This window comes from Carcharodon carcharias, chromosome 8, assembly GCF_017639515.1.
Source record: "Carcharodon carcharias isolate sCarCar2 chromosome 8, sCarCar2.pri, whole genome shotgun sequence".
NCBI classification, from domain to species: Eukaryota; Metazoa; Chordata; class Chondrichthyes; order Lamniformes; family Lamnidae; genus Carcharodon; species Carcharodon carcharias.
Window position 1 is genome coordinate 174,198,503 of NC_054474.1, and position 26,684 is coordinate 174,225,186.

At 42.3% G+C, this 26,684-nt stretch overlaps 1 protein-coding gene across 4 annotated transcripts in view; it reads left to right on the top strand.

Moving 5' to 3' along the window:
- LOC121280928 (spermatid perinuclear RNA binding protein) overlaps positions 1-26,684 on the top strand; it is a 182,726-nt gene that overhangs the window by 136,304 nt on the left and 19,738 nt on the right. For all 4 annotated transcript variants that reach the window (XM_041193356.1, XM_041193359.1, XM_041193358.1 and 1 more), the window contains 3 exons: positions 6,864-7,072; positions 14,261-14,428; positions 24,039-24,173. In XM_041193356.1, coding sequence (XP_041049290.1) covers positions 6,864-7,072; positions 14,261-14,428; positions 24,039-24,173 — 512 coding nt within the window. The remainder of the gene's footprint in view (positions 1-6,863; positions 7,073-14,260; positions 14,429-24,038; positions 24,174-26,684) is intronic.

Consider the following 26,684-nt stretch of genomic DNA (forward strand, 5'->3'; position numbering starts at 1 on the left):
GAGGGGGATATTTGTGGAGCCGCCTCCTCCAGTGTTGTTTAATTGTCCACCACCGTTCACGACTGGATGTGACAGAACTGCAGAGCTTAGATCTGATCCATTGGTTGTGGAATTGCTTAGCTCTGATTATTGCTTGCTGATAATGCTGTTTGGCACACAAGTAGCCCTGTATTGTAGCTTCACCAGGTTGACTCCTGATTTTTAGGTATGCCTGATGCTGCTGCTGGCATTCCGTTCTGCACTCTTCATTGAACCAGGGTTGATCCTCTGGCTTGGTGGTAAAGGTAGAGTGGGGGATATGCCAGGCCATGAGATTACAGATTGTGGTTGAGTACAGTTCTGCTGCTGCTGATGGCCCACAGCACCTCATGGTTGCCCAGTCTTGAGTTGCTAGATCTGTTTGAAATCTATCCCATTTAGCACAGTGGTAGTGCCACAGAACTTGGAGGGTAACCTCATTGTTAAGATGGGATTTTGTCTCCATGTGGACTGTGCGATGGTCACTCGCACCGATACTGTCATAGACAGATGCATCTGCGGTAGGCAGGTTGGTAAGGATGAGGTCAAGTATGTTTTTTCCTTTCAAAAACAAATACCTGGAAAAACTCAGCAGGTCTGGCAGCATCGGCGGAGAAGAACAAAGTTAATGTTTCGAGTTCTCATGACTCTTCAACAGAACTGAGTAAAAATAGGAGAGGGGTGAAATATAAGCTGGTTATATTTCACCAGCTTATGTTTCACCCCTCTCCTATTTTTACTTAGTTCTGTTGAAGGGTCATGAGGACTCAAAACGTCAAATTTGTTCTTCTCCGCCGATGCTGCCAGACCTGCTGAGTTTTTCCAGGTATTTCTGTTTTTGTTTTGGATTTCCAGCATCCACAGTTTTTTGTTTTTATCTCTATGTTTTTCCCTTTTGTTGGTTCCCTCACCACCTGCCTCAGACCCAGTCTAGCAGCTATGTCCTTTAGGGATTAGACAGCTCGGTCTATAGTGGTGCAACTGAGTCACTCTTGGTGATGGACGTGGAAATCCGCCCCCCCCTCCCCCCCCCCCCAATGTAAATTCTGTGCCCTTGCCACCCTCAGTGCTTCTTTCAAGTGGCGTTCTACATGGAAGAGTACTGATTTATCAGCTGAGGGGGTTCGGTACGTGGTAATCAGCAGGAGGTTTCCTTGCCCACCTTTGACCTGATGCCATGAAACTTCATGGGATCCAGATTCGATGTTGCGGACTCCCAGGGCAGCTCCCTCCAGACTGTATACCACTGTGCCACCACCTCCTGCTAGGTCTGTCCTCCTGGTGGGACAGGACATACTCGGGGACAGTGATGGTGTCTGGGACATTATTTGTAAAGTATGATTCTGTGAGTATGACTATGTCAGGTTGTCACTTAACTAGTCTGTGAGACACCTCTGCCAATTTTGGTCCAAGCCCCCAGATGTTAGTAAGGAGGACTTTGTGGGGTCAACAAGGCTGAGTTTACTGTTGTCATTTCGGGTGCCTAAATTGATACTGAGTAGTCCATCCGGTTTCATCCCTTTTTGACTTTCTAGTGGTATGATACAACTGAGTGTCTTGCTGGCCATTTCAGAAGGCACTTAAGAGTCAATCGCATTGCTGTGGATCTGGATTCATATGTAGGCCAGACCAGGTAAGGATGACAGATTTGCTTCCCTAACTGACATTAATGAACCAGATGGGTTTTTTTGACAATCAGCAATGATTTCAGGGGGCAGAATTTAGCCCTTGGCTGGCGGGTGGGCCCCACCGGCTCGGCGGTGGGCGGGCAGCCAAACCTCGCCGCCATTTTGAGTGAGGGGGCCAATTAAGGCCCGCCCAGCAGCCTGCCCGAGCGCTTCCTCTGCGGGGGGGCGGAGGGAATCCCCATTTGTCAAGTGCGCGCACTGCTCCCTGAGGCAAAGTGCTGTCTCAGGGAGATTCGTGAGGGGTAAGTAAACTCTAAAATTGAAAAATATTAAAATTATTAACGTCCCCCTCATGTGATGAGATGGGACATGTTAATAATAAACACATAAAATTGATTACATTTTTTAAAAACGGACATGAAACTTCACCCCACCGGTGAATGAAGCTGGGGCTCCTGGCCTGCCCACCAGCCTTAAGCTTGGTCGGGCAGGGTGTTTAAGCAGACAGCTGATTTCGCTGTCCACACGCCTTTGTGAATATTTAAAGGATCCGGGATGACGTCGGGGGTTCCTCCCGACATCATCCCGCATCATTTTCCCCTTGGCAAGCGGGCCCCGCCCCCAAATCACCAAGGGGAAAATCCTGGCAATGGTCAGCACTAGACATTTAATTCCAGATTTTTATTGAATTCAAATTTCACCAACTGCTGTAATGGGATTCAAACCCGGGTCCCCACAGCATTACCTTGGGTCCCTGAATTACTAGTCCAGTGACAATACCATTACCAGATGCTGAGAGATAGCCTAGAGAGTTCAGCTGCCACTGTGGATTCACAATTCAGTCGGTGAAAATGTTCTTTCCAGTATTGACTAATGGCATTGTCATCCTTAAGAAGAGAAACATCATCCTGGGAGCAAAGGGGATTTTGTCCATTTGACCTAGGCCTATAAATGGTTCTGATGGCATCAAAAAATCTTTTGCATATTGTTTGAACTCTCGAGCTTTCTCTTCCCACCACTTGTCCTTTACCTTCCTGATTTGTCTTTGAGTGTCAGCCATGAGCTGTTGCAATGCTGCCTTCATGACTTGCGACCTTGGGTTCTTCTGCCAGGCAATGAAGGCTGCATGTTTTCGTTCCAGGGGGGTCACATTTCAGTATCATTTTCGTTGAAGCAGTCCTGTCAATGATGATGCTTGAACCCAATGGTCTTGGCACAGGAGCCTCAAACAGCTTACTTTATTTGTTCTCATTGTTTTGAAATTGCGTTCGATATCTGAATATTTTCCAGATTGATTGTGAACTGCAATTGGAATTCCTCTCTTTGGTCAGGCTGCTTTGGGGCTGAGACATTGAGCCTCTTCCTCTTGGACTGTTAGGTCATGCAATGCCTTGGTGCTATGTGGATGTTCATTACTGATTGAACAAGTCAATGATGTGTCCAGGAGACTTCAGTCACCCGCACGGACCAGGTGATACAGACGTCACTTAGATCTTTGACTCAGACAATGACATAATCCAGAAGGTGCCAGTGCTTTGATCCAGGATGCCTCCATGTGATTTTGTATTTGTCCTTCTGGTAGAAGAGGGTGTGGATTATCATAACGCCATGTTGAGCACACTTTGTCAGCAGGAGGACACCATTTGCCTTGGCTTTTCCCACCTCACTTTCCTGGAGTCACGACCAACCCTGGTATTAAAGTTCCCAGAATGATAATCTTTTCTTCTTTCGGGGTGGCGGTGAGGGCCCCATCAAGGTCAGAGTAGGACTTTTCCTTAGCATCTTCATCGGAGTCAAGGATCGGGGCGTAAGCACTGATGAAGGTGCCATATTGATCACGGCTGAGCTTTTCATTTATACAATTGGAGAGTTCTGGCAGCGCATCTAAGATCTTATTTCGGATAACAAAACCAGCACCGCGGACACGAATGTTGCTGTCAAACTTTCCTTTCCAGTGCAAGGTGTACCTCCCTGCTTGGTCCTCCACTGCCCCTCCCCATGGAAGATGGGCCTTACTGAGGGGCAGCAGTGTCAATTTGGAGCTTTGATAGCTCACATGATACGATTGCAATTCTTTTTTCCCCTGATGGTCAATCTTGAGATTATCCATGAGTGTTCTAACACTCCCAAGTTGCAAAGTCTTCTTTCTTTGACCACTAAAATAGTAATCCAGCAGGGTGTAATTTCCCAGCCCGCAGAAAGTGGGACAGCCTATTTTCAAGGAACCTTTTCTAGTCCCCTCCCGTTTCCTCATTTGGTGTGAGCAGAGGGTATCCTGAAGACGACTGCTCAGGCTCAGATGCCGCTGCCCAAAGACACCTTTGCCCCAACACAGGTGTCCAAAGACCATCTTCAATCTGTCAAGCGCGTGCAGATTCTTGACTAGGGACACCCCGGTTCATGGCCCTGTCCCTATTGCCAGTTCTCCATTACCGCAGGACTTGGAAATGGCCCCTTGTAGAATGCATTGCGTGACTTTGTTTAACGTGGGGACCTTGGGGCGCGTCATTGTCCACATGATCTTGACGCGTTGATGGTCAGATTTCAGTGATTTGTCAAGCCATGATGACTGGGGCCAGCTTCTTCCACCTTCGCAGCCAATGAAATGCACAGTCTTCCTTCGCCTCTTCTGCCATTGAGGACTTTTTGGACCGCATTTTGTCTGGCACCTCTCCCTGACCTTGCTGCCATTGTTAGCAGTGATGGAAGCTGTTTAAGATGGCTAATAAAGAGTAGTGGGCAACTCTAAACCATGTTGGCATATGGAGTATTGATACCTTTAAAAACTTGCATTTTTAGTTTATATCTCATAATCAGGGAGAGAAATCTCAATGCAATAACGCAACAACAGCTTGCATTTATGAAAAATAAAAACAAAGTGTTGGAAAAACTCAGTAGATCTGGCAGCATGTGGAGAGAAAAATAGAGCTAATGTTTCAAATCCAATTTGACTCTTCTTCAGAACTCAAGTCATATCGGACTCCAAGTTTCTCTCTCCACAGTTGCTGCCAGACCTCCTAAGTTTTTCAGCTCTTTGTATTTTTATTTTAGATCCCCAGTATTTTGCTTTCATTTTTGCAATGTATAGTGTCTTTTAACAAGGTAAAAGAAGGATCAAATATGGGGCTGAAATAATAAGGGCTTTACTAATAGAAGTGGAATAAAAGAAGAGGGGAGATCCAAAGGAGACCGGAGTCAGATCAGGGAGCAAGGTTGAAGTGGTTCACAAAGGTAGAGAGGGAACAAGATTGTGTTGAATTCAGTGGGTTGTGGGTGGGGTGGTGTTGGGATGGGAGCTAATAGAGTTTGACAAGGAGAATCATTTCCAAAGAATGGGGCAGATAGGAGAACATGAAAAAGTTTGAGCCTGCCATGACAAAGATGTGGGGCTGGGTGTGAGGTATAGACTGATGTGGAAGGAAACTTGCTGATGTTTGGCTGTGTGATTTGAAGTTCAGCTCCTGCCTTAAACAGGACAGCCATTTAAGGTTATTTCTTAATGAGCAGCCAGGGTGGTGGACAAAATCTGGGTCAAGTTGCAAAGTTTGTGATAGGAATTAGTTCTTTAAATGTTGCTGATGTCAGAGAACTAGTCAGATAGCGAAGTGCTGGTCAGGTAGCTCAGAGCGGTGGTTGATAGGGAACCAAAGACAGAGAAAAGATGATAGATAGAGACCAAACAGAAAGTGGAAAGATTGGAGATTTTCAAAGACACAATGAAAGAGAGGGATTTGAAATATTGGATAGCAGATAATGTTATAGGGATCTAGAGAAACATTCCAAGGGATGAACCATTGTCACAACCCACTGGGGATAGTGCGCTGCAACATCAAGCCCTACTGCTCTCCAAGCCGCGACAAATATGAAAAAGTTTGATCGACCCACCTAATTGTTTAATTTAGGTTAACAAAATACGAGCACCAGGTTTGTAAACTTAATAATTAAATAACTGTTTATTGAACAAATTGTCTTTAACCAGTGACAAAAGAAAGAAATATGAACTGCTAATTTCCAACTCTATAACCTAAACTCTACCCCTTCTTAAATCCCTATACAACATATATAGGACGCACAAAAACATGGATTCTAAGGGTGGGACAAAACAGTTCAATAGCACTAGTTCCGGAGTACAGGATCCGATGGGTTGATTTTGATCAATGTTTTTCAAATTCCTTTCAGTTCTTTGTTGATGACACGAGCTGATCTTCCCAGCACTTTCAGTCTTTAGTTCACTGGTTGAATACTTGCCTTTCAGTGTCTCTTTTTCAGAGAGAGAGCAGGTTATAGAGATATGAGGAGAAAAGGCCAGCTAGCTATTGTTGTAGGATTACTGGAATCTTACACACACCTGAGGCAGAGGTTTTAGGTCTTTTCCCTTTCAGGCCAGGAGCTATTCTGCTGCAATGTTCTCACACAAACCCTGGTCATCTGGTCAGGAGCCAATTAAAGCGTTGTTGCCAGGCAGTTCCCCATTGGACCAGACTCCTCCTTGGCACCATCCCGTCTTTCATGGCACACTGCTCCAGGACAGTAACATTGTATATATCCCTTATGCTGTTCCAGTGGACATATCTTTCAAACTGCAGCCATTGTAATTTTAATCCATAGTCCAACAGAAATAAAAAGATATGTTCTTTACACCATTAAAGGTGGAGCAAAAGGAGTGAGGGACAATGTGTTGCCCAGTATGAGGAGTGAAGGATATACTAGGTTGTGTGTGACTGGAGTAAGGTTGTGGACACCTTATGGAGCACAAGTTCATTGGCTATTAGAATGAACAGGGTGGTAGAAGTAGACCTGCTAACAATAATGGTGAGAATTTCTCGGTACATAGATTGCTTTGCAATTAGATTTGTATGTCTAGAGTGCACCATGGGCAGATAAGACTGTACTTCAGTTCCCAGAAATTTGCCAGTTGAATGTTTCATTGAAAGAATATCTGGCAGATACACAGAATCTCACAGTGCAGAAGAGGCCCTTCGGCCCTTTGAGCCTGCACCAACACAGCAAAGATCGGCCAGATTTCTGAGGACACATTGTAAGTCCTGTAAAGAATAACGAGATTAAATCAAAACTGGTTTATTCATCTTAAATCATCTTCATGTTAAAGTTTTAGAAGGGGATATTGTGATTCTTTCTAAATTAGAAGTAAGTTTTCTAACAAAAACAAAGCTTTTAGGAGTTCTGAGATTTTCTTTTTTACACCTTTTTTTCTAGTAATGGAAAGCAAGGCAATAGATGTTAACCAACCTATGAATGCTCTGATGAGACTGAATCAAATTAAACCTGGCCTGCAGTACAAGCTTCTTTCACAGTCTGGTCCTGTGCATGCACCTGTCTTCACTATGTCTGTGGATGTTGATGGAAAAACCTATGAAGCCTCAGGACCATCAAAAAAAACAGCCAAGCTTAATGTAGCAGTTAAGGTAAGACATAATAGCCTCCAGTGATGTGATTTTTTTGCTTGTTAGATTAAATTTTGATAGGGCTAATTTGGGAAAAATGCTCGTGGAATGCTCAACCATGCCATGGATATGAAATTTCCAGTTAAAACAACAATCAGGTTTACTTGGTATCATGCCCAGTACAGGCTTGAAAATATCACAAATTTTAAAGCTATAATTTAAAAAGTGAACACCAATGCTATTAAGATGGCTGCAGCATACCATGTGACTATAGACGTTTAAACTGTAGACTTTAGGGTCTGCGGCCAATACCCAATTAAATACTGATTAGATATAGACCTGAGGAAAGGGACCTCACAGCCACTTGTGAAATTCACATATCTCATTGTTTAAGGATGGACCAAAACCTACAATGAGGTTTGCAGACAACTTATCTCCATGTTTCACCGGGGACATAGAAACTTAATGGGTGTTAGACGAATGTAAAATGGACCTTTGACCTTTCATTGTATTGTGATGGCCCCATTGACCTTTCACTGTATTGTGATGGCCCCTCATCCAAACACAAAGACCTTGGCTATATCAAACTCTCAATGTGTGAAAAGCCATAACACAGGATGTTTAAAGGTCAAACACACCACCTCATTGGGAAAGGACTTTGGACTTGTAACAGGCATGTTTGCCTGCTCTTAAAACAGAAAAAATCAGTTCTGCAGAGTCAGAGACGAACAGAAAGTCATCAAAGCAGCTGCAGTCAACTAAGCAGTCAAGGTAATAAAAAGCTTTTAAAAGTGGTAAAAGGACTCTCTGCAACTTGTTCCAAATTCAAGTTCACCTGAGAGCCAACCTCCTGGAAAATCAACTGCAAGAAGTCTCACAGCTTACTGAGAACCCTCTGCTTATAAGATATTTACTCAAAGCATCAACTCATGTAAGAACCTACAGGTTTGCCACAAAAGTGAGACTGGGATAATTATACCTCCTAACTATATATTTTTTCTTCCTCTGCATTGAACCTTTGCGTGAGTGATAAGTGTGTGATGCATCATGACTTTAAACCTCCAGGGCAAGTGTGAGATATTTAATAACCTTTGTTTTTAAAACTCTCAGAACAGCTTGCTGCTAGGGTTATTTAAATTAGGACAACCACCCGGAGGGTAAAAATACACACACCTCGCATACGAAACACTTTGGTCACAAACAATAAGAAAACGTGCAAATTCTGTCCATGACATTGGATATTTTTTTCAGCAATCAATTATTAGTGAAGAAATATTGTTTAGATTTCCTGCATACAAACCAATTCCTAAAATGAAGGCAATTGTATACGGCGTGATTAATTCATTTCAGTCTTTCTTCTCTTGCAATCCATGTTTATAGTGTGTTTCTATTTATTGTAAAACATTGCCAACTATAGAAGGAGATTGTTGTTGCAATCGACCTGCCTCTGCTTAAGAGAGAAACAGTTTAACTTTTCAGATCTTTCATCAGAAATGTTAACTCTGTTCACACTCCACAGATGCGGCCTGGCCTGATGAGTATTCCAAGATTTTCTGTTTTTATTTCCAGTATCTGCAGTATTCTGTTTTTCAATTAATCTTGTTTCAGCCATCTGAAATACCAGTTTCTAGTTTTTAAACATATTTCACTTGCTCTGGGCGTCTCACTTAGTGTTTTCCTTAATTCATTTACGGGGTGTGGTGTCACTGGCTAGGCCAGCATTTATTGCTCATCCCTAATTACACTTGAGAAAATAGTGGTGAGCTGCCTTCTTGAATCGCTGCATTCCCTGTGGTGTAGGTGCACCCACAATGCTTTTAGGGAGGGAGTTCCAGGATTTTGACCCAGCGTCATATCATTCTTGAGGTATGATGCTTCCTCCAATCTAAGAATAAAGATTTGACAACAAAATTAATTCACTGGAGATGGATTCTGGTTTACAATAATGTTACAGCTTGAATCTTGAAACAAATATCTCAAACAACTAGCGAAAGAGCCCTCCACAAATCGTAAGCCAGAGAATTAAGCTTACGCAGGAAATGTTAACGAAGACATGGATGTAAGGAGGTCATTCTGGGCTATGTAGCTCATCAGTCGACAAAATTAGTTTCACACGGATAAGCTCGTTGAGACACCTTTCACGTTGCTTGAAGAATCCATGGGTTCCAGTGAGTTTGGGTTATTTTTATCAAACTATCACACTGTTCAAATTTGTCACCAACCTCACGATTCTTCCATGAAGTAAATTTGTATATGACCCTAGATTTTAACATAAAAATACATTTATAAATTTATCCCATCATTTTGCTTTCTTATATAGTGAGCAGCTCCTGCACTCATCCAAGGCTGCATACGAGACAAGCTGGAGTGGTTTCCATGCTTTTACTGAACGTTAACCTTTGACTGGACAACTCAGGAAGTCAAGTGTTTTGCTGCAACTTGCACTGGAAATGCAGTCCTCAGATTAGATTGCCACAGTCAATTTCTGTTCTATACTTTGGAATGCTCCTCTTCCATATGGATATTGAAAAGTGCCTTATTATTTTAAATAAAGACCTACCTTGGTTATGATCTTTTTCAATCTATGGGCTGAATTTTTGCCTTGCAGATGTCAAACTGCACTGTTTCCAGCTCTGAAATTCACCCCCAGAGGAAAGCAGCCACTTGTTGGAATTTTGACTGGGGCTCTCCCTTAATTGGCATAGAGATAGAGGTTCCCTGTCCTATTAAGGGTGGCAGACGGGCTTTCAAAGCTGAAATGCCAATCAAAAGCCTTACAGCTTCAGAGGAGCAACTTCAAAGGTAGCTCCAGTAAAGGTTAAGTAACTGAGTAGGCACTTCAAAATGAAGATGCCCTCTCACCAACTTTTTTTAAAATCAATTAAACAATAGAAAAAGCAGCCAGTTTACCACTATGGGGGTGGAGGGGGAGAATCCCACTGCAGGGCAGACTTTGGCTGCACCCACACCCAGCTAACTGGGAGGAGCTGTTGAGTTGGAAATCCTAATCGGCCTCCTTTAACTATTGTTAGCGTTGATGCAATTGGCTGCCTCCCCCACATCGGGAACGGTGCTGAGAAGCGGGCAGTTTAGCTGGTGCTAATGTTCTTGAGTTGGATCAGCTTCCGTTCCTGACCTTGGCAGGGCCTGAAAATCTGCCCTGTGCCAAGCTCCATCCTAGATTACCAGTTGTTTATCCTTTTGACTTCTTGTGGCTTGGGGTTAAGCTCCTTTTTATTGTTTTATTTCAACAATATGTGCTGTTCTGTGCGGCCATAATGCTGCTTCCTTTAGGCATTGAGCTGAGGGCTCATTATATATTTATATTTATAATTGACCCAGTGTGTCTTCCTTTTGCCAGTCACCACTCGATGTATTAATGCTTGATATAAATGAGACACAGGATGCAAATTCCTTAAAGGATTAGTGTCCCCAGGTAGTTTTCCTTCTATGTGCTATTAAAGGATGATGACAGCTGTACATCAGGTAATGCTGTAATATTATGATAGAGTGGCTTATCGATAAAAGCAAAGAACTGAATACTGGAAATCCAAAACAAAAACAAAAGTACCTGGAAAAATTCAGCAGGTCTGGCAGCATCTATGGAGAGGAGCATAGTTAACGTTTCGAGTCCGAATGACCCTTTAACAGAACTAAGTAAAAATAGAAGAGAGGGAAAATATAAGCTAGTTTAATGTTGGGGGTGCGGTGGGGTGGGGGGGGTGGGTGGAACGAGTAGAGCTGGATAGAGGGCCAGTGATAGGTGGAGATAACCAAAAGATGTCACAGACAAAAGGACAAAGAGGTGTTGAAGGTGGTGATATTATCTAAAGGAATGTGCTAATTAAGGGTAGAAAGCAGGACGAGCAAGGTACAGAGATAAAAACAAAAAACTGCGGATGCTGGAAATACAAAACAGGGCAGATTTTTTAAAATCCATTATTTTAAAATATTTTAAAATCTTTTATGCTCCCCCCACCCCCACTAGAGCTACACCTTGAGTGCCCTACCATCCATTCTTAATTAGCACGTTCGTTTAGATAATATCACCAACTTCGACACCTATGTGTTCTTTTGTTCTGCTGTCTGTGACATCTTTTGATGATCTGCTTCTATCACTGCTTGTTTGTCCCTACAACCACACCACCCCCCTCCACTCCTATCCCCCCACCCAACCGCCCCACCCCCCCCCCCCCCCCCCACACCACCACCTTAAACCAGCTTATATTTCACCCCTTCCTGGGATTTGCCTAGTTCTGTCGAAGGGTCATGAGGACTCGAAACGTCAACTCTTTTCTTCTCCGCCGATGCTGCCAGACCTGCTGAGTTTTTCCGAGCAAGGTACAGGGTGGGGTGGGGTGAAGGAATCTAAAAAGGCTAAAAAGTAGAGATAAAACAATGGATGTGCAGTTTCACTTGCAGCATTTCACTTGCACTTCCCTCAGCTTAGTCTATTGCATTCGTTGCTCCCAATGTGGTTTCCTCTACATTGGAGAGACCAAACACAGACTGGGTGACCGCTTTGCAGAACACATTTGGTCTGTCCACAAGCATTACCCAGACCCCCCTGTTGCTTGCCATTTCAACACTCCACCCTGCTCTCATGCCCACATGTTCGTCCTTGACTTGCTGCATTGTTCCAGTGAAGCCCAACGCAAACTGGAGGAACAGCACCTCATCTTCCGACTAGGCACTTTACAGCCTTCCGGACTGAATATTGAGTTCAACAATTTTAGATCAGGAACTCTCTCCTCCATCCCCACCCCCTTTCCGTTTTTTCCCCCTCCTTTTTGTCTTTTCCAACAATTTATATAGATTTTTCTTTTCCCAACTATTTCCATTATTTTTAAATGTATTTCCATCCATTGTTTTATCTTTACCTTTTAGCCTATTTCAATCCCTTCACCCCACCCCCACTAGGGTTATCTGTACCTTGCTTGTCCTGCTTTCTACCCTAAACACAGAGTAGTTTGAATATTTGTACGAAGAAGACTGATTATTTATATAGTATATTTTTGATTTGGATGATTGAGAGAGGAAAGCTTCAGATGTCTACATTAGTTGTGAACCAGTTTTGTTCCAGATTAGGGTTATTTTTGCAGAGGTTTTGTATCTACTTTATTTATAAAGAAGTTTGCCTGCTGTTCCTGTTTACCAGGGCCAGTCACATTAAGAACCGACAATGTGGCACAGCTGCTCTTGTTTGAAAAGAACAGTTCTATTGCCATTTATATTCTAAAAGAAACAATCTGAAAGAATCTTACATGTTGAGTGCCTCATGTTTATCCTAACTGGATAAAAAGGATTTGTGATATTCTCTCAAATTGTTTCAGCTCAAAAAACTCAATATGAGTGGTATAATTTCCAGCTGGTTAAAAATGCATTGAAATTTCTTTTGAACGTCTTGGTCTCTGAGCTTTATTCATAGTCAAAGACCACTTTTCATGTTTCCATAAATGCTAATGTGAAACTGGAATAGCTGGGCCACCACATACCTTTAATTTTTCCACTGTTTTCAATGGAAAAGCGCCTGACTTCTGCTGAGATCCCCAGGGTGGCATTGCTGGTACCAAGAACCTTATGTGGGGACTGTTAGTTACAAACCCACATTCCACCATATTGACTCAGTATTCCAAATGAGCAATTTTAAGTGTCACATCTGCCTTTTCAAAACTAGTAAATAATTAAAAATAATTTTTAATTTAAATGAAAATAAATGCTAAAATTGCCTGTTAAGTTGCTGTGTGCTACTGCTGAAGAAGTTTGTGAAGGAATGCTATAATTTATGATTTTGAATACATGCTTTTAAGATCTTTCAAGGTTCTTCAGTTTTGGGACAAATGTAGAATGACCTAGATTTTCCTCAAAGACAAGCATGCTATGTATCTCACCAAAATGCTGTTGCACCAAAAATTAAGAGGTGAATAAGCAACCTGTTCCCAAGCCGTTAATGTTCCAGCAATGCATCCATGAAGGTGTATGAGCTATAAAGGCAGATAATCTGTTGAAATGTGTCAGGAGAAGGTATGAATTTGAGCCAGTAGTTTTGCTGGAAGGCTTTTGTGCGAACCAGCTCAATTATTACCAGATTCAAGCATAGAATTCTCATAATGAAGCAGTTTTATATTCATTGATATACAATTACTGATCCAGTCAAAAGAATTATATGTTTTATTAGTTTTTAACACATTTTCCAATTTTAGCAAGAAATACAGATTTTTTGGGGTTGATTGGTGTAATGTTTTGAAAAATTATATATTGCAGCATCTGTAATGATCATAAATATTCTCCAATTGGATGCTCTACAATGGACTGTGACAGTCCTGATTTCACATACCATGTTTTGCAACATGTTACTTTGTATCCATCAGTTTCCGTTGTGTTAATGTGGCCTAAATTTCACGGGATATGGGTGTCACTGGCAAGGCCAGCATTTGTTGTCCAGACCTAATTGCCTTGACTCATTTGGCCATTTCAGAGGGCAATTAAGATTCAATCACATTGTATGGAACTGGAGTCACATGTAGGCCAGAATGGATAAGGATTGCCAGTTTCCTTCCCTAAAAGACATTAGCGAACCAAATGGGCTTTTACAACAATTGATCATCATTTCATGGTCACCATTACTGAGACTAGTTTTCAATTCTGGGTTTTTATTAATTGAATTTAAATTCCACCAGCTCCCGTGGTGGGATTTGAACCTGTTTCCCCAAATCAATAGCCTGGACCTCAGAATTACTAGTCCAATGACATTACCACTGCACCACCTTCTCCCCCTTTAATGCTACTTTTACTGTACAATAGGCTAATTGTTATGATACTGGTAATGGACTAGTAAGCCAGAAATAATCACAAGTTGCAAAATTGAATGCAAAGAATCTGCTAATTTGTTGGTTAGCATCAAAAAATGGCCATGAAAACAGCTGAATTGTTGTAAAACCCACCAGGTTCACTTTTCTTTTGAATAATGGAGCCTATGACCCCCAACTGGGTTCACCTACATGTGATTCCAGTTCAACTAAGTGGACAGCCAAGAGTTGTGTTTTGTCAGTGTCTACCAAATTCCAAGAATAAACAAGTAGTATTAGTAGTATTGAGTTTATACATGTAATAGAGTGATAGTTTAATGGGATTATTGGAGATTTTGCATTGGGCCAGCGAAACACTCGAAACTTCCGAAAACACTTTTTTTTGTCACCGTTATTACAGGTGCTGCAGGCAATGGGCTGTCCAACTGGTATGGACTTGAAGATGGGTTTTGAATCCCAGGAAATGGAAGAAAAGTCCTCAGGCGATGATAAGAATGAAACTGTTTCTACAAACTCTAGCAATGACACAGTTGGCTGCGCTACTGCTGCAAGCACCAATACTCTAGAGGTACCAGACATCAAATACCTAATTATTAATAAATGGGTAGAAAGAATCGGTTCATTATTTTGCTATTATAACTCACTTTTTTTTTATGACTTTGACTTTTTTTAGTTTCAAAGTAAATTCGGTATTCACTATCTTTATGTATGGGATTTTAACCAAATAGAGTTACTTTCCTTTCATTACCACTTGGGGTTCTTTTGAAAGTAACCATGTTGGCAATAGTTGGTTACCTTGCCCTTCCAGAATTATACAGTTAGAAGATCGGATAGAAACTGAGACATTTGAAAGTGTATGTGCTTTAGAAATGCAGCTGTAACTATTTCCTTAAAGCTTCTGAAGCAAAACAAATGAGTTACCTTTGGACAACAAGGTAGGTTGGTGAACTTTCAAGTTCCATCATTGTTTCAAGTTGAAGTGACGAGAGAGAAAAATATGATTAAAATTAGTCACTGTGTGTGCACTACTTAAAAAATGCTTATTAACATAATATATTCCCCTTAAAGTTGAGTGGTCAAAATGCCGGAGCGTTTTTGATTGTCTGAGCAACCTAAAGTGGCAAAAGTTGATTGCCACTTGATGCATTCACTTCCGGCTCAGTAAAAAACATTCAAGAGCAAATGGATTAATTTCTGCTCCAGCAGAGTGTGGTGAATGTGGATTGGGAAATTGATTCAAAATTGTTTGATCAGATCATGGATAGTGGAGTGAGCAAGTTGGGCTAAAACGTCTTTTCTCCTTGTGTAGCCATAAATTGAGATTGGTTCTAGCAACTTTAGGGTGAAAAATAAAATGCCTGTGTATATTATGAGTTTAGGTCTCAACACAAGTACTTTGGCTTGCACACACATCTTCAATTTGACCAAATTAGTGTGGATTTTCATGCTTTTGTTGATAAGTAAATTGAAGCTGCTTTTGCACAAGCCCAGCATTATGCCTTCACCCAGCTTGGAGCACCATTATATTGTGAAATTCTTACACCAGTCTGCCATCTGCCTAGTGGAGAAATGTTATTTTATGGACCACACCCAATAGAATTAGATTAGGTTTACCCAACTTTGTTTTGTATTCGGCTGTTTTGGTTGGCAGTCACGCAAGAATAGGAACTTTCATATCTGGATTCAGTCCCACGTCTTTATGACTATTTACCACTGTGCACCAAATCTTTGATTAACCTGTTTAAAGTGCTTAATACAAAACAAATTAGGGTAAACCTAATTTAATTCTACTGGTGTGGTCCTTTTTAAAATGGATGACGATTGTGGGAAATTAAAAATTAAAATGTTATACAGGGGTGAAGTGGGATTGTTGCTCACGACTCTAAAGTTTAGGCAGATTGTCAGTGTAATATGTGGGAAGGCCTGTATCTTGTTGCATCTGGCCTATAATGTATCTAATCTTAGGAGTGCTTGATGCCACTTTGGATGCAAAGTGAAAAATATTTCCTGCCAAGTATCAACTGAAGGAGAATAATTACAGTTCAGAAGCAAATACTGACCTTGGCTTATTTAAATTTAAAATGTTTAGATAATCAATATGCAGAGCTAGGTTTCAGACTTTCTACATGAATTGTTAATTAGCATAAATAACAGCTAACCTTTCCTACTTCATTTTTATCACAGATTAAAATTTAAGAAAATTGGACTAATAGCACTGCTCACTTATTATTTCACATCCTTTATGCAGAAAAGCAACATTGGAAATCTCTGAATTTCTACTGATAAAATTGTCCCATTTATACTGTGAGAAAAAAAACATCGCTGGAATGCATGTCTTTCAGTCCAGTTTTCATCTTTTAGCTGCCCTTCAGTTGGCTTCAGTCAAATTTGCCTTTCAGGAACATGGACTTGCATCAATTAAGAGGGAAGCAGGACTGAGAAATCCAGCACATACACACTTCATAACCTTGAAGTTCTTCCCATCCCCAGTGCCTCTGTCTGGCCTTGGAGGGTGTTGCTAGTCAGTTGATCCATTCCCCAGCACTACATATGAAGTGGTTTTCTATAACATAGCTGGCAACTTCTTATTTATGCAGTTGGAGATTGGGATGCAGCAAAGATTTGAGAATCCAGGGATTGAGTGGGTGCCAACATTCAAGGCAGGAGAGAAGTCAAAATAAAATAAGCCTCATACTCACCTTCCCTCTATAAACTGCACCATTGGTCTTTTGTTGAGTCTTGACCTTGTCTTCTAGTCACCCCATGTATCATCTGGCTTACTCCAGTTTGAATTTGGGACATGTTGTGCTTTGAAATGTCTGTTTGCAATACTGCTCGAAAAGGTGGTTGAGTTTTAAGTTCAATAAGAGACTCACAGATAACAACCATTCAAACTCTCCAAATTTAAACAGGTAGCATAGCGACATATCCCAAAGTAAGCAAATCAGCTTAAGGCTCTACTCCTGCAAGCTCCCAGGTGGTTGAGCAGGTTGTTGCTGGTTGACAACAGGAAGGATGAGGGCAATCATCCATGGTAGCGTTTCACCTCGCCCAATACTCAATTTCATTGAAGTCCGTAGAACTGAACATTAAGTGGGGCGTATGACAGGTGGCCAATGTCATACCACCCACTTTGTGCCACTTTCCATGACAAATCTTTACACTTACATGTCCAAATCAAGAGGTCACTACAGTGAAAAAGGGGAGCCAAATATGCACACTCTGTCAATGTGGTGATTCTTCTTTTGTTTTTAATCTTCCTTATTTGATGTATACTGATTGCTCAACCAACCTGGCAATATTCACATTGATTAGTTCTATATGTTCGGGCATGGAGCCATCCAATGTTTCAGTTGCTGAAGAGCTACAAAGGTCACAAGTCTATGGTAACTTGGGCATAATGTTTGCAGTGCATTTCTTCAGTATGGTTTATAAGCTTTCTTCAATATTGTCACTTGTTCAGAGTTGACAAATACTTGTCTACCATTGATCAATGCATTTGGAATTGTTTTTATCCAGCCTGGAAGAACAAAATCTATACTGTATTGCAGATGATTCATTTAAAAGTTAACAACTCACCATTCATTTAAAAGTTAACAAGGCACTCACCATCTTGACTTGGAAATATATCGCCATTCCTTCATTGTCATTGGGTCAAAATCCTGGAACCCCCTCTCTAACAGCACTGTGAGTGTACTTACACCACTTGGACTGCAGCAGTTCAAGAAGGCAGCTCACCACCACCATCTCAAGGGCTATTGAGGATGAGCAATAAATGCTGGCCTAGGCAGCGACGCCCACATCCCATGAATGAATGAAAGAAACTTCTATGATGGAATGTATGCTGCTGCTTTTAAATGGGGAAAATGTTAAATGGTTCAAATATTCTTATATTGCTCAATAGCAGGATTAGTCCAACATATTAGGGTGGTTTCAGTTAGGTTTGTATAAATTTGGGGTCAAAGGGTTAGGAAGGACCAGGATGGTGAAGAGAGTTAAGAAGCCCTTCATCCACAAAAAGTCCCAAATGGTCATCATCTCAAATAGCCTCCTAATCAAACATCACATGCCAATCCCTGTTTAGAACTGTGGGCAGAGGTGTGAAGGTGGATGCTTGGCACCTCTAAACCAGACAGCTCTGGTTCAGTAGAGCTCATCAGCCTTATTGACAGTCTACCTAGGAGAAGGTAACTCTGATTTCAAAACCTCCAGCTATGGGTTAACTAGCAAGGCATATGTCGGCTGACAGTGCAGAAGATCACAAATAGTGTTGATGGACTGGATGGTGATGTCAAGAATAGATGAGGCTCTTCAGTTCAGCAACTCATTTAAGAGATGAACAACTCCAAAATCAAACTTGCATCCTTTCAGCTGCCACGCTTGTGGAACACATTGCACCAGTGTAGTATGAGCTGCTTTGAACAAGGGGGTGGAAGAGTCTCTACACAAACCTCACCCACTTAAATATACTCAACGTGCAGGTTGTTTGCCAAATCATCAACTGAAACATCAGATATACCAAGCCTTGTGGCGACCGGTAGAGGATGCTACTGACAATTTTCACTCGTAACCCTGCACATAGGCAGCCTCAGGGTGATTGTCGCTCTCCACAGATTAGGGCAGATGTAAAGTTAGTATCCTCCTGAGGCAACAGGGCAGACTTTTTTCAGGCACAGTGCTACTCTCCCCAATCCAGAGAAGGGGGAAAAAAGGAACCCTAAACACAGTTTGCTGTCTCTCCTCCTGCCAGGTCATCCATTCACCGGGGTCAAAATGTGGCGTGGTTTCTGTGGAGGACGGGATCAGTAGACATGATCTTTGCAGCATGTCAAATTCAAGAAAAGTCCCACGAACAGAATAAGGATCTCTGTATGGGGTTCATTGATCTAACAAAGGCTTTTGACACAATAAACTGAGAAGGCCTGTGGAAGTTTCTGTGCAACGCTGGCTGCCCTGAAAAGCTGATCAGTGCCATTTGCTCATTTACAATGGCATGATGGCCAGCATGATGCTAAGTAGTACATCATCGGATGCCTTTCTTGTCACCAATGACACCAAGCAAGGCTGTGTATTGACTCCAGCTCTTTGCCATTTACTTCTTAGCCATGCACCAGTAGGCACTCAAAAGACCTTGACACATGTTGACTGCTTTGCCCTAGCCTCAGAATACTTTGGCCTGACAATAAGCCTGAAGAAGACTTACATCTTGTATCAAACCATCCCTGGCCACATACCCCAAAAGACCCCACAGTCACCATCAACCCCTCCATTCAGTGCAGAGGTTTTGCTACCTTGGGGAGTAAGTATTCTGTCCAGTAACAGTATGCTGGACGATGAAATCAACCATCGCCTGGTAAAAGCAAGCTCAGCGTTTGGCAGGCTCACTCGGACTTTGGAAAGATCATGGGAGTTTGTCTCAGAACAAGGATCAAAGTCTGCTTGGCAGAGGTTCTTGCATCACATCTTTAGGTTGCGAGACTTGGACAACCTACCGACATTACATAAAACAACTGGAAGCATTCCGTTTTCGCTGACTGAAATGTATTTGCAACATCAGGTGGCAGGACCCCAACACCAAGGGTTTTACAAAGTGCTGCATACCTGGCATCGAGAACATGCTCATCAGAACTCAGCTTTGCTGGGTCGGTCATATGGTTTGCATAGAGGATTCCTGCATTCCAAAGGCAGTTCTCTACAGCCAGCTAAGCACGGGAACCTACACAAGACATTCCAAACTTAGATATAGAAATAAAAACAAAAAACTGCGGATGCTGGAAATCCAAAACAAAAACAGAATTACCTGGAAAAACTCAGCAGATCTGGCAGCATCGGCGGAGAAGAAAAGAGTTGACGTTTCGAGTCCTCATGACCCTTCAACAGAACTGATTTTTCTTTACAAAAAGGGGGTTGAAATATAAGCTAGTTTAAGGTGGTGGTGTGGGGGGGGGGTGGGGGGACAAGCAAGCAGTGATAGGAGCAGATCATCAAAAGATGTCACAGACAAAAGAACACAGGTGTTGAAGTTGGTGATATTATCGAAACGAATGTGCTAATTAAGAATGGATGGTGGGGCACTCAAATATAGCTCTAGTGGGGGTGGGGGGGCATAAAAGATTTAAAAATAATGGAAATAGGTGGGAAAAGAAAAATCTATATAAATTATTGGAAAAAAAAACAAAAGGAAGGGAGAAGAAACAGAAAGGGGGGTGGGGTAGGAGGAGGGAGCTCAAGACTTAAAGTTGTTGAATTCAATATTCAGTCCGGAAGGCTGTAAAGTGCCTCGTCGGAAGATGAGGTGCTGTTCCTCCAGTTTGCGTTGGGCTTCACTGCAACAATGCAGCAGGCCAAGGACAGACATGTGGGCAAGAGAGCAGGGTGGAGTGTTAAAAAGGCAAGCGACAGGGAGGTTTGGGTCATTCTTGCGGACAGACCGCAGGTGTTCTGCAAAGCGGTCGCCCAGTTTGCGTTTGGTCTCTTCAATGTAGAGGAGACCGCATTGGGAGCAACAAATACAGTAGACTAAGTTGAGGGAAATGCAAGTGAAATGCTGCTTCACTTGAGAGGAGTGTTTGGGCCCTTGGACGGTGAGGAGAGAGGAAGTGAAGGGGCAGGTGTTACATCTTTTGCGTAGGCATGGGGAGGTGCCATAGGTGGGGGTTGAGGAGTAGGAGATGATGGAGGAGTGGACCAGGGTGTCCCAGAGGGAACGTTCCCTACGGAATGCCGACAGGGGGGGGGGTGAAGGGAAGATGTATTTGGTGGTGGCATCATGCTGGAGTTGGCGGAAATGGCGGAGGATGATCCTTTGAATGGAGAGGCTGGTGGGGTGATAATTGATGACAAGGGGGACCCTATCATGTTTCTGGGAGGGAGGAGAAGGCGTGAGGGCGGATGCGCGGGAGATGGGCTGGACACGGTTGAGGGCCCTGTCAACGACCGTGGGTGGAAAACCTCGGTTAAGGAAGAAGGAGGACATGTCAGAGGAACTGTTTTTGAAGGTAGCATCATCGGAACAGATGCGAGAGAGGCGAAGGAACTGAGAGAATGGGATGGAGTCCTTACAGGAAGCGGGGTGTGAGGAGCTGTAGTCGAGGTAGCTGTGGGAGTCGGTAGGCTTGTAATGGATATTGGTGGACAGTCTATCACCAGAGATTGTGACAGAGAGGTCAAGGAAGGGAAGTGTCAGAGATGGACCACGTGAAAATGATGGAGGGGTGGAGATTGGAAGCAAAATTAATAAATTTTTCCAAGTCCCGACGAGAGCATGAAGCAGCACCAAAGTAATCATCGATATACCGGAGAAAGAGTTGTGGGAGGGGGCCAGAGTAGGACTGGAGGCCCCAGCTATGCCTGTCTCTTTATGGGGTATGTGGAACATTCCTTGTTCCAGTCCTACTCAGGCCCCCTCCCACAACTCTTTCTCCGGTATATCGATGATTACTTCGGTGCTGCTTCATGCTCTCGTCGGGACTTGGAAAAATTTATTAATTTTGCTTCCAATCTCCACCCCTCCATCATTTTCACGTGGTCCATCTCTGACACTTCCCTTCCCTTCCTTGACCTCTCTGGTGATAGACTGTCCACCAATATCCATTACAAGCCTACCGACTCCCACAGCTGCCTCGACTACAGCTCCTCACACCCCGCTTCCTGTAAGGACTCCATCCCATTCTCTCAGTTCCTTCGCCTCCCTCGCATCTGTTCCGATGATGCTACCTTCAAAAACAGTTCCTCTGATATGTCCTCCTTCTTCCTTAACCGAGGTTTTCCACCCACGGTCGTTGACAGGGCCCTCAACCGTGTCCGGCCCATCTCCCGCGCATCTGCCCTCACGCCTTCTCCCTCCCAGAAACATGATAGGGCCCCCCTTGTCCTCACTTATCACCCCACCAGCCTCCGCATTCAAAGGATCATCCTCCGCCAACTCCAGCATGATGCCACCACCAAACACATCTTCCCTTCACCCCCCCCCGGCTGTCGGCATTCCGTAGGGATCGTTCCCTCCGGGACACCCTGGTCCACTCCTCCATCACCCCCTACTCCTTAACCCCCTTCTGTGGCACCTCCCCATGCCCATGCAAAAGATGTAACACCTGCCCCTCTCTCCTCACCGTTCAAGGGCCCAAACACTCCTCTCAAGTGAAGCAGCATTTCACTTGCATTTCCCCCAACTTAGTTTACTGTATTTGTTGCTCCCAATACGGTCCCCTCTACATTGGAGAGACCAAAAGCAAACTGGGCGACCGCTTTGCAGAACACCTGCGGTCTGTCCGCAAGAATGACCCAAACCTCCCTGTTGCTTGCCTTTTTATCACTCCACCCTGCTCTCTTGCCCACATGTCTGTTCTTGGCCTGCTGCATTGTTGCAGTGAAGCCCAACGCAAACTGGAGGAACAGCACCTCATCTTCCGACGAGGCACTTTACAGCCTTCCGGACTGAATATTGAATTCAACAACTTTAAGTCTTGAGCTCCCTCCTCCTTCCCCACCCCCCTTTCTGTTTCTTCTCCCTTCCTTTTGTTTTTTTTTCCAATAATTTATATAGATTTTTCTTTTCCCACCTATTTCCATTATTTTTAAATCTTTTATGCCCCCCCACCCCCACCAGAGCTATACCTTGAGTGCCCTACCATCCATTCTTAATTAGCACATTCGTTTCGATAATATCACCAACTTCAACACCTGTGTTCTTTTGTCTGTGACATCTTTTGATGATCTGCTCCTATCACTGCTTGCTTGTCCCTACAACACCACCACCCCCCCTTCCACCTCTCCTCCACCTTAAACCAGCTTATATTTCAACCCTCTCCTTGTAAAGAGAAATCAGTTCTGTTGAAGGGTCATGAGGACTCGAAACGTCAACTCTTTTCTTCTCTGCCGATGCTGCCAGACGTGCTGAGTTTTTCCAGGTAATTCTGTTTTTGTTTTAGATATAGAAGACAACCTGAAAGCCAACCTCAGAACGTGTAAGCTGGATCCCAATACACAGAAAGAAACAACCTTGGTCAGAACCAAATGGAGGAGTCTCTTGTCAGCAAGCAATTTTGACATTTGAGGAGAACAGAGTGAAGTGCCTTCAGGACAAGCCAATACCTCCATCCATCCCTCCAACGCTGACTTCATATGCAATATTTGCAATCAGTTATGCAATTTGAGTCTTGGCTTAACATCACACATGAGACAACATCCACCTGGACTATAAACCAGTCTTATTTTTTTCCTGAACACTCATCCATCAAAGCAATGGGGGAATCCATATATGTTTTGTATGAATCTGGATTTTCTAGAAAAAAATTGCAACATCTATCTGGTTTGTGGTTAAAAATTCATTTTTCTCAATGAAATTCTTTTTCAAAAGTGACATGAGTGAGAGTGGGTTAGTTTAAAAGAAAATACTTTCCAAGTGGGAAACTGGAACCAGCTGTTGTACAATTTCATAGAGAGTTGAGGGCTAATTAAGTTTCATATTTTGAGCCTTCTATGTGATAGTTTCTACGTTGAGACATCTTAAATTATAGCTTTTAGACTGTTTGATAAAATTGGACGCCAGAGAGGTTTTTATTTGCATGATGGACGCATAATGGCTACTTCAAAGTAATTTGCTGTATTTGAAATCCCTTGAGGTGTTTCTGAGAGATGTAAGATGCTACATATGTTTTAAGTCTTTTTATGTTATGGGGCTGTGCCAAACTCACTATATTCTGCGAAAGAATCTGTTAGAAAAGCAATTTGTGGCATATGGTTCAATAGAGTACAGTTTGGAAAGTACTGCACAATTTTATTTATGTATAAAAATGTTCCAAAAAATATTTGATCGATAAATATCTCTTTATTCTGTCCAATCCTGTTAATTTGCCTATATGTTTGTAAGTGAGTCTGGAAAATATTACTTTGTGAAGCATGACCAAGTACATGAACCAAATTAGCATGCACAGTTGAGATAAAAATGATTGCAGATGCACACCACCAGCTTAGGTTAATTTCCTTTATACAGTTGGTGTCCATAATTCCTCACAGCGAGTTTTGCCAGGTATTATATTTAGTGTTTGCTATTTAAACAAAAATTGAGAAAGTCCAATGTAAATCATAAATGATTTATTGTAAGGCATTTTGCTTTTAGATGAAACCATGCAGTGGTGCATAAAATATTTTGCTCATATATTTTGTTTCGTATTTAGATGAGAACACAGGGTCCAATCCTAACCGCCAGTGGAAAAAATCCTGTTATGGAGCTGAATGAGAAGAGGAGGGGTTTGAAATATGAATTAATATCTGAAACTGGTGGCAGTCATGACAAACGCTTTGTTATGGAGGTATGTTAAAATTTATCACTGGAAATGTTTTTCTATACTCGTTCTTATTTCAGGTTTACAGCACCCACGGTTTTTTGCTTTAGAATTTATCGCATTTAGTTTAAAAATCTAATTTCTGAGATCTATAGTCAGACATTGTATGCTTTCTTAAAAATTGTGTTTACAATAACAAATGCCACTTGACTTTTCAGCAAAGCATGTAAGCAGATAACAAAGAAGGAAAGCTGAGTCTTGTGGCTTTTGCTCTTCGGAGTACTTGCTGGAGAAAGTTGAGCTTTAAATGTGCTTCCTGTCTTTAAAAGATCTCATAGCAATGTTATTCTTCCAGCTAGAGAACTTGAGCATTGGCTGAATTGCACTATCCACAGTTAACCAGTTAATATCTAGCTTGAGATCTCCAACCTTGCTTGATATTCCAACAACATGCATTGATTGTGCTGTCTCAGCCAAATAATAATGAACTACCTGTTTATCAACTGTGCATCAGCATTGACAGTAGTAGGAGAATCCTCTCTGTTGCATACTTTGGACTGGGGAACGAATGATAGTCCAAAGTCCTTTAATTACGTTACATCGCAACTTTCATAATACCTTTTCTTTTGTTACTGCATGGTAGTGGAGAAAATATTTGTGAAGTGTCAATCAAATTTATTTTACTTTATGTTAATATAAATATTTGTACATGTCTATAGTTAAGCATATCTGTGTCCAAAAAAAAAGATTTAACATGGTGCAGCCCCACCACTTATGTTGTTCATGCTCATCATGGGCAGCACTTATATTGCGAAATGGGGCTAACCATTTGCCATTTCCACTGAAGTCACTTACAAGAATACTGCTTATTAGCACCTTAAGTTTGACAGCTATTTCTGGCATTTTTTTGTGAGGTAACTTTCCTTTCTTGCTTTGTCACTTTGGCCACCTCCTGTTTGGTTGGATCCAAGGTCATTTCCATGCTCTTTTCATGCAGTGAAATAGCTTTAATAAGGTGGAACTTTAATGGTGCTTTGTCCTACAAGTCATTCAGTTGCACAATTCAAAGCAGGAGTGCAAAAATTTACGGTATTAAGCAAAGGGAAGTGCTTAAAAGCAACCTGTATAATTGATTATAAGGAATGTAGACTTCAATAATTACTAGGGAGAGGTAGCATGTTATAGCTGGGAAACCGGAAGCGTGGGTTTCCCCAAAAACTCCATAGCACATAAGATTATTTTTCACAGGTTCCCTGCTAAAAGCCAGCCTGATAGATAGATAGGGTTGGTGACCTGTCCGCAGCCTGTCAGTTGAGTATGTCTTTATAAAAGGGCACAGCTGGTGAACAGGGAAGTATAGCTGTGGGGAGGGGATATCGTGGGCGGGACAGGTAGAACGTGTTTGAGGTTGCTTGGAGTGAACGCAGGTGATGTGGACAGAACGTGATTGTGGGGTGGGGGGGTGGTTTTGTTGGGAAGCTGGCAGATCATGTAAGGAATGGGGGGGTGGCCGTGGGAGAGATGGGTGTGGGGATGTGTCATCTACAGGATAAGCTTCTTGAGCCTGGAGTAAACACTGCTCCTCCTGGCCTAAAAATTGTAAAGACATTTGATTTATGGATCTAGCCCTTTTTGCCTACTTTTACCTGCGAGGTTTCCTGGACAATGAATCTATGGTTTTCACCTTGAATTTGTGAGTGAGGTAAAGAACAAAACTGATTATAATAGTCTTTGTCAACTAATGTTATAGGGTTGAATTCTTAAGCAGTGCCTGATGATCTAAATATATCAGAGGCAGAAGTGAGGGGGGGTAGGGTTTTAAGATATTTGTTGGTGATGAAGAAAAGAAATCTGGGGTTATCGTTGATCTCCAGAATCATGGTAGTGTAAGTTATGATTTTGGCAGAGGAGAATGAGACTTGATAGTGCTAAATATTATTTGGCCAGATCTCATAATTGGTTATGTCCTTTGCCTCCACTCAGTATATCCAAATATCAGCTAGATCTATTGCTATTTCTTGTTTGTCATACAACCTGGTGAACAGAAGACCAGAGCTCCAGCCTCTGAATATTGGGTTGATATCCAGCAAACTATTTATGCCTGATAAGTGAAGTGGTGACTCCACTTCTCATCTAGTCAATTTCCTGATCAGATTAAAGACTTGTCTAGATAAAAAGGAGTCTTTGTTGCAGAAAAATCCAACTGAGCTGTGGATGGAAAATAGTGGAAGGAATTAATTGCTTTTTATACTTTAAGGCAGGAAAAAGATGTTTCATAAATATTGAGATCATCTGTTCAGCTGCCTCTGCTACTTCCACCCTTTCCCTTTGTCCACCAAGCCAAACTTACTTCCCGTTTCCCCTCATGCCTTCTCCAAGCTCATCTTGTCCATGAAAACTGAGAGTGTGACTTAGCTAGTTTACTGCCATGCCATGACTAGGACTTGGGGTGAGCAGATTCCTCCTAAGGCTCACTGGTAAAGTATTCTGAAACATGGAAGCGAAAATACCGAGAGCTTTTAAAACTTAATACCAATG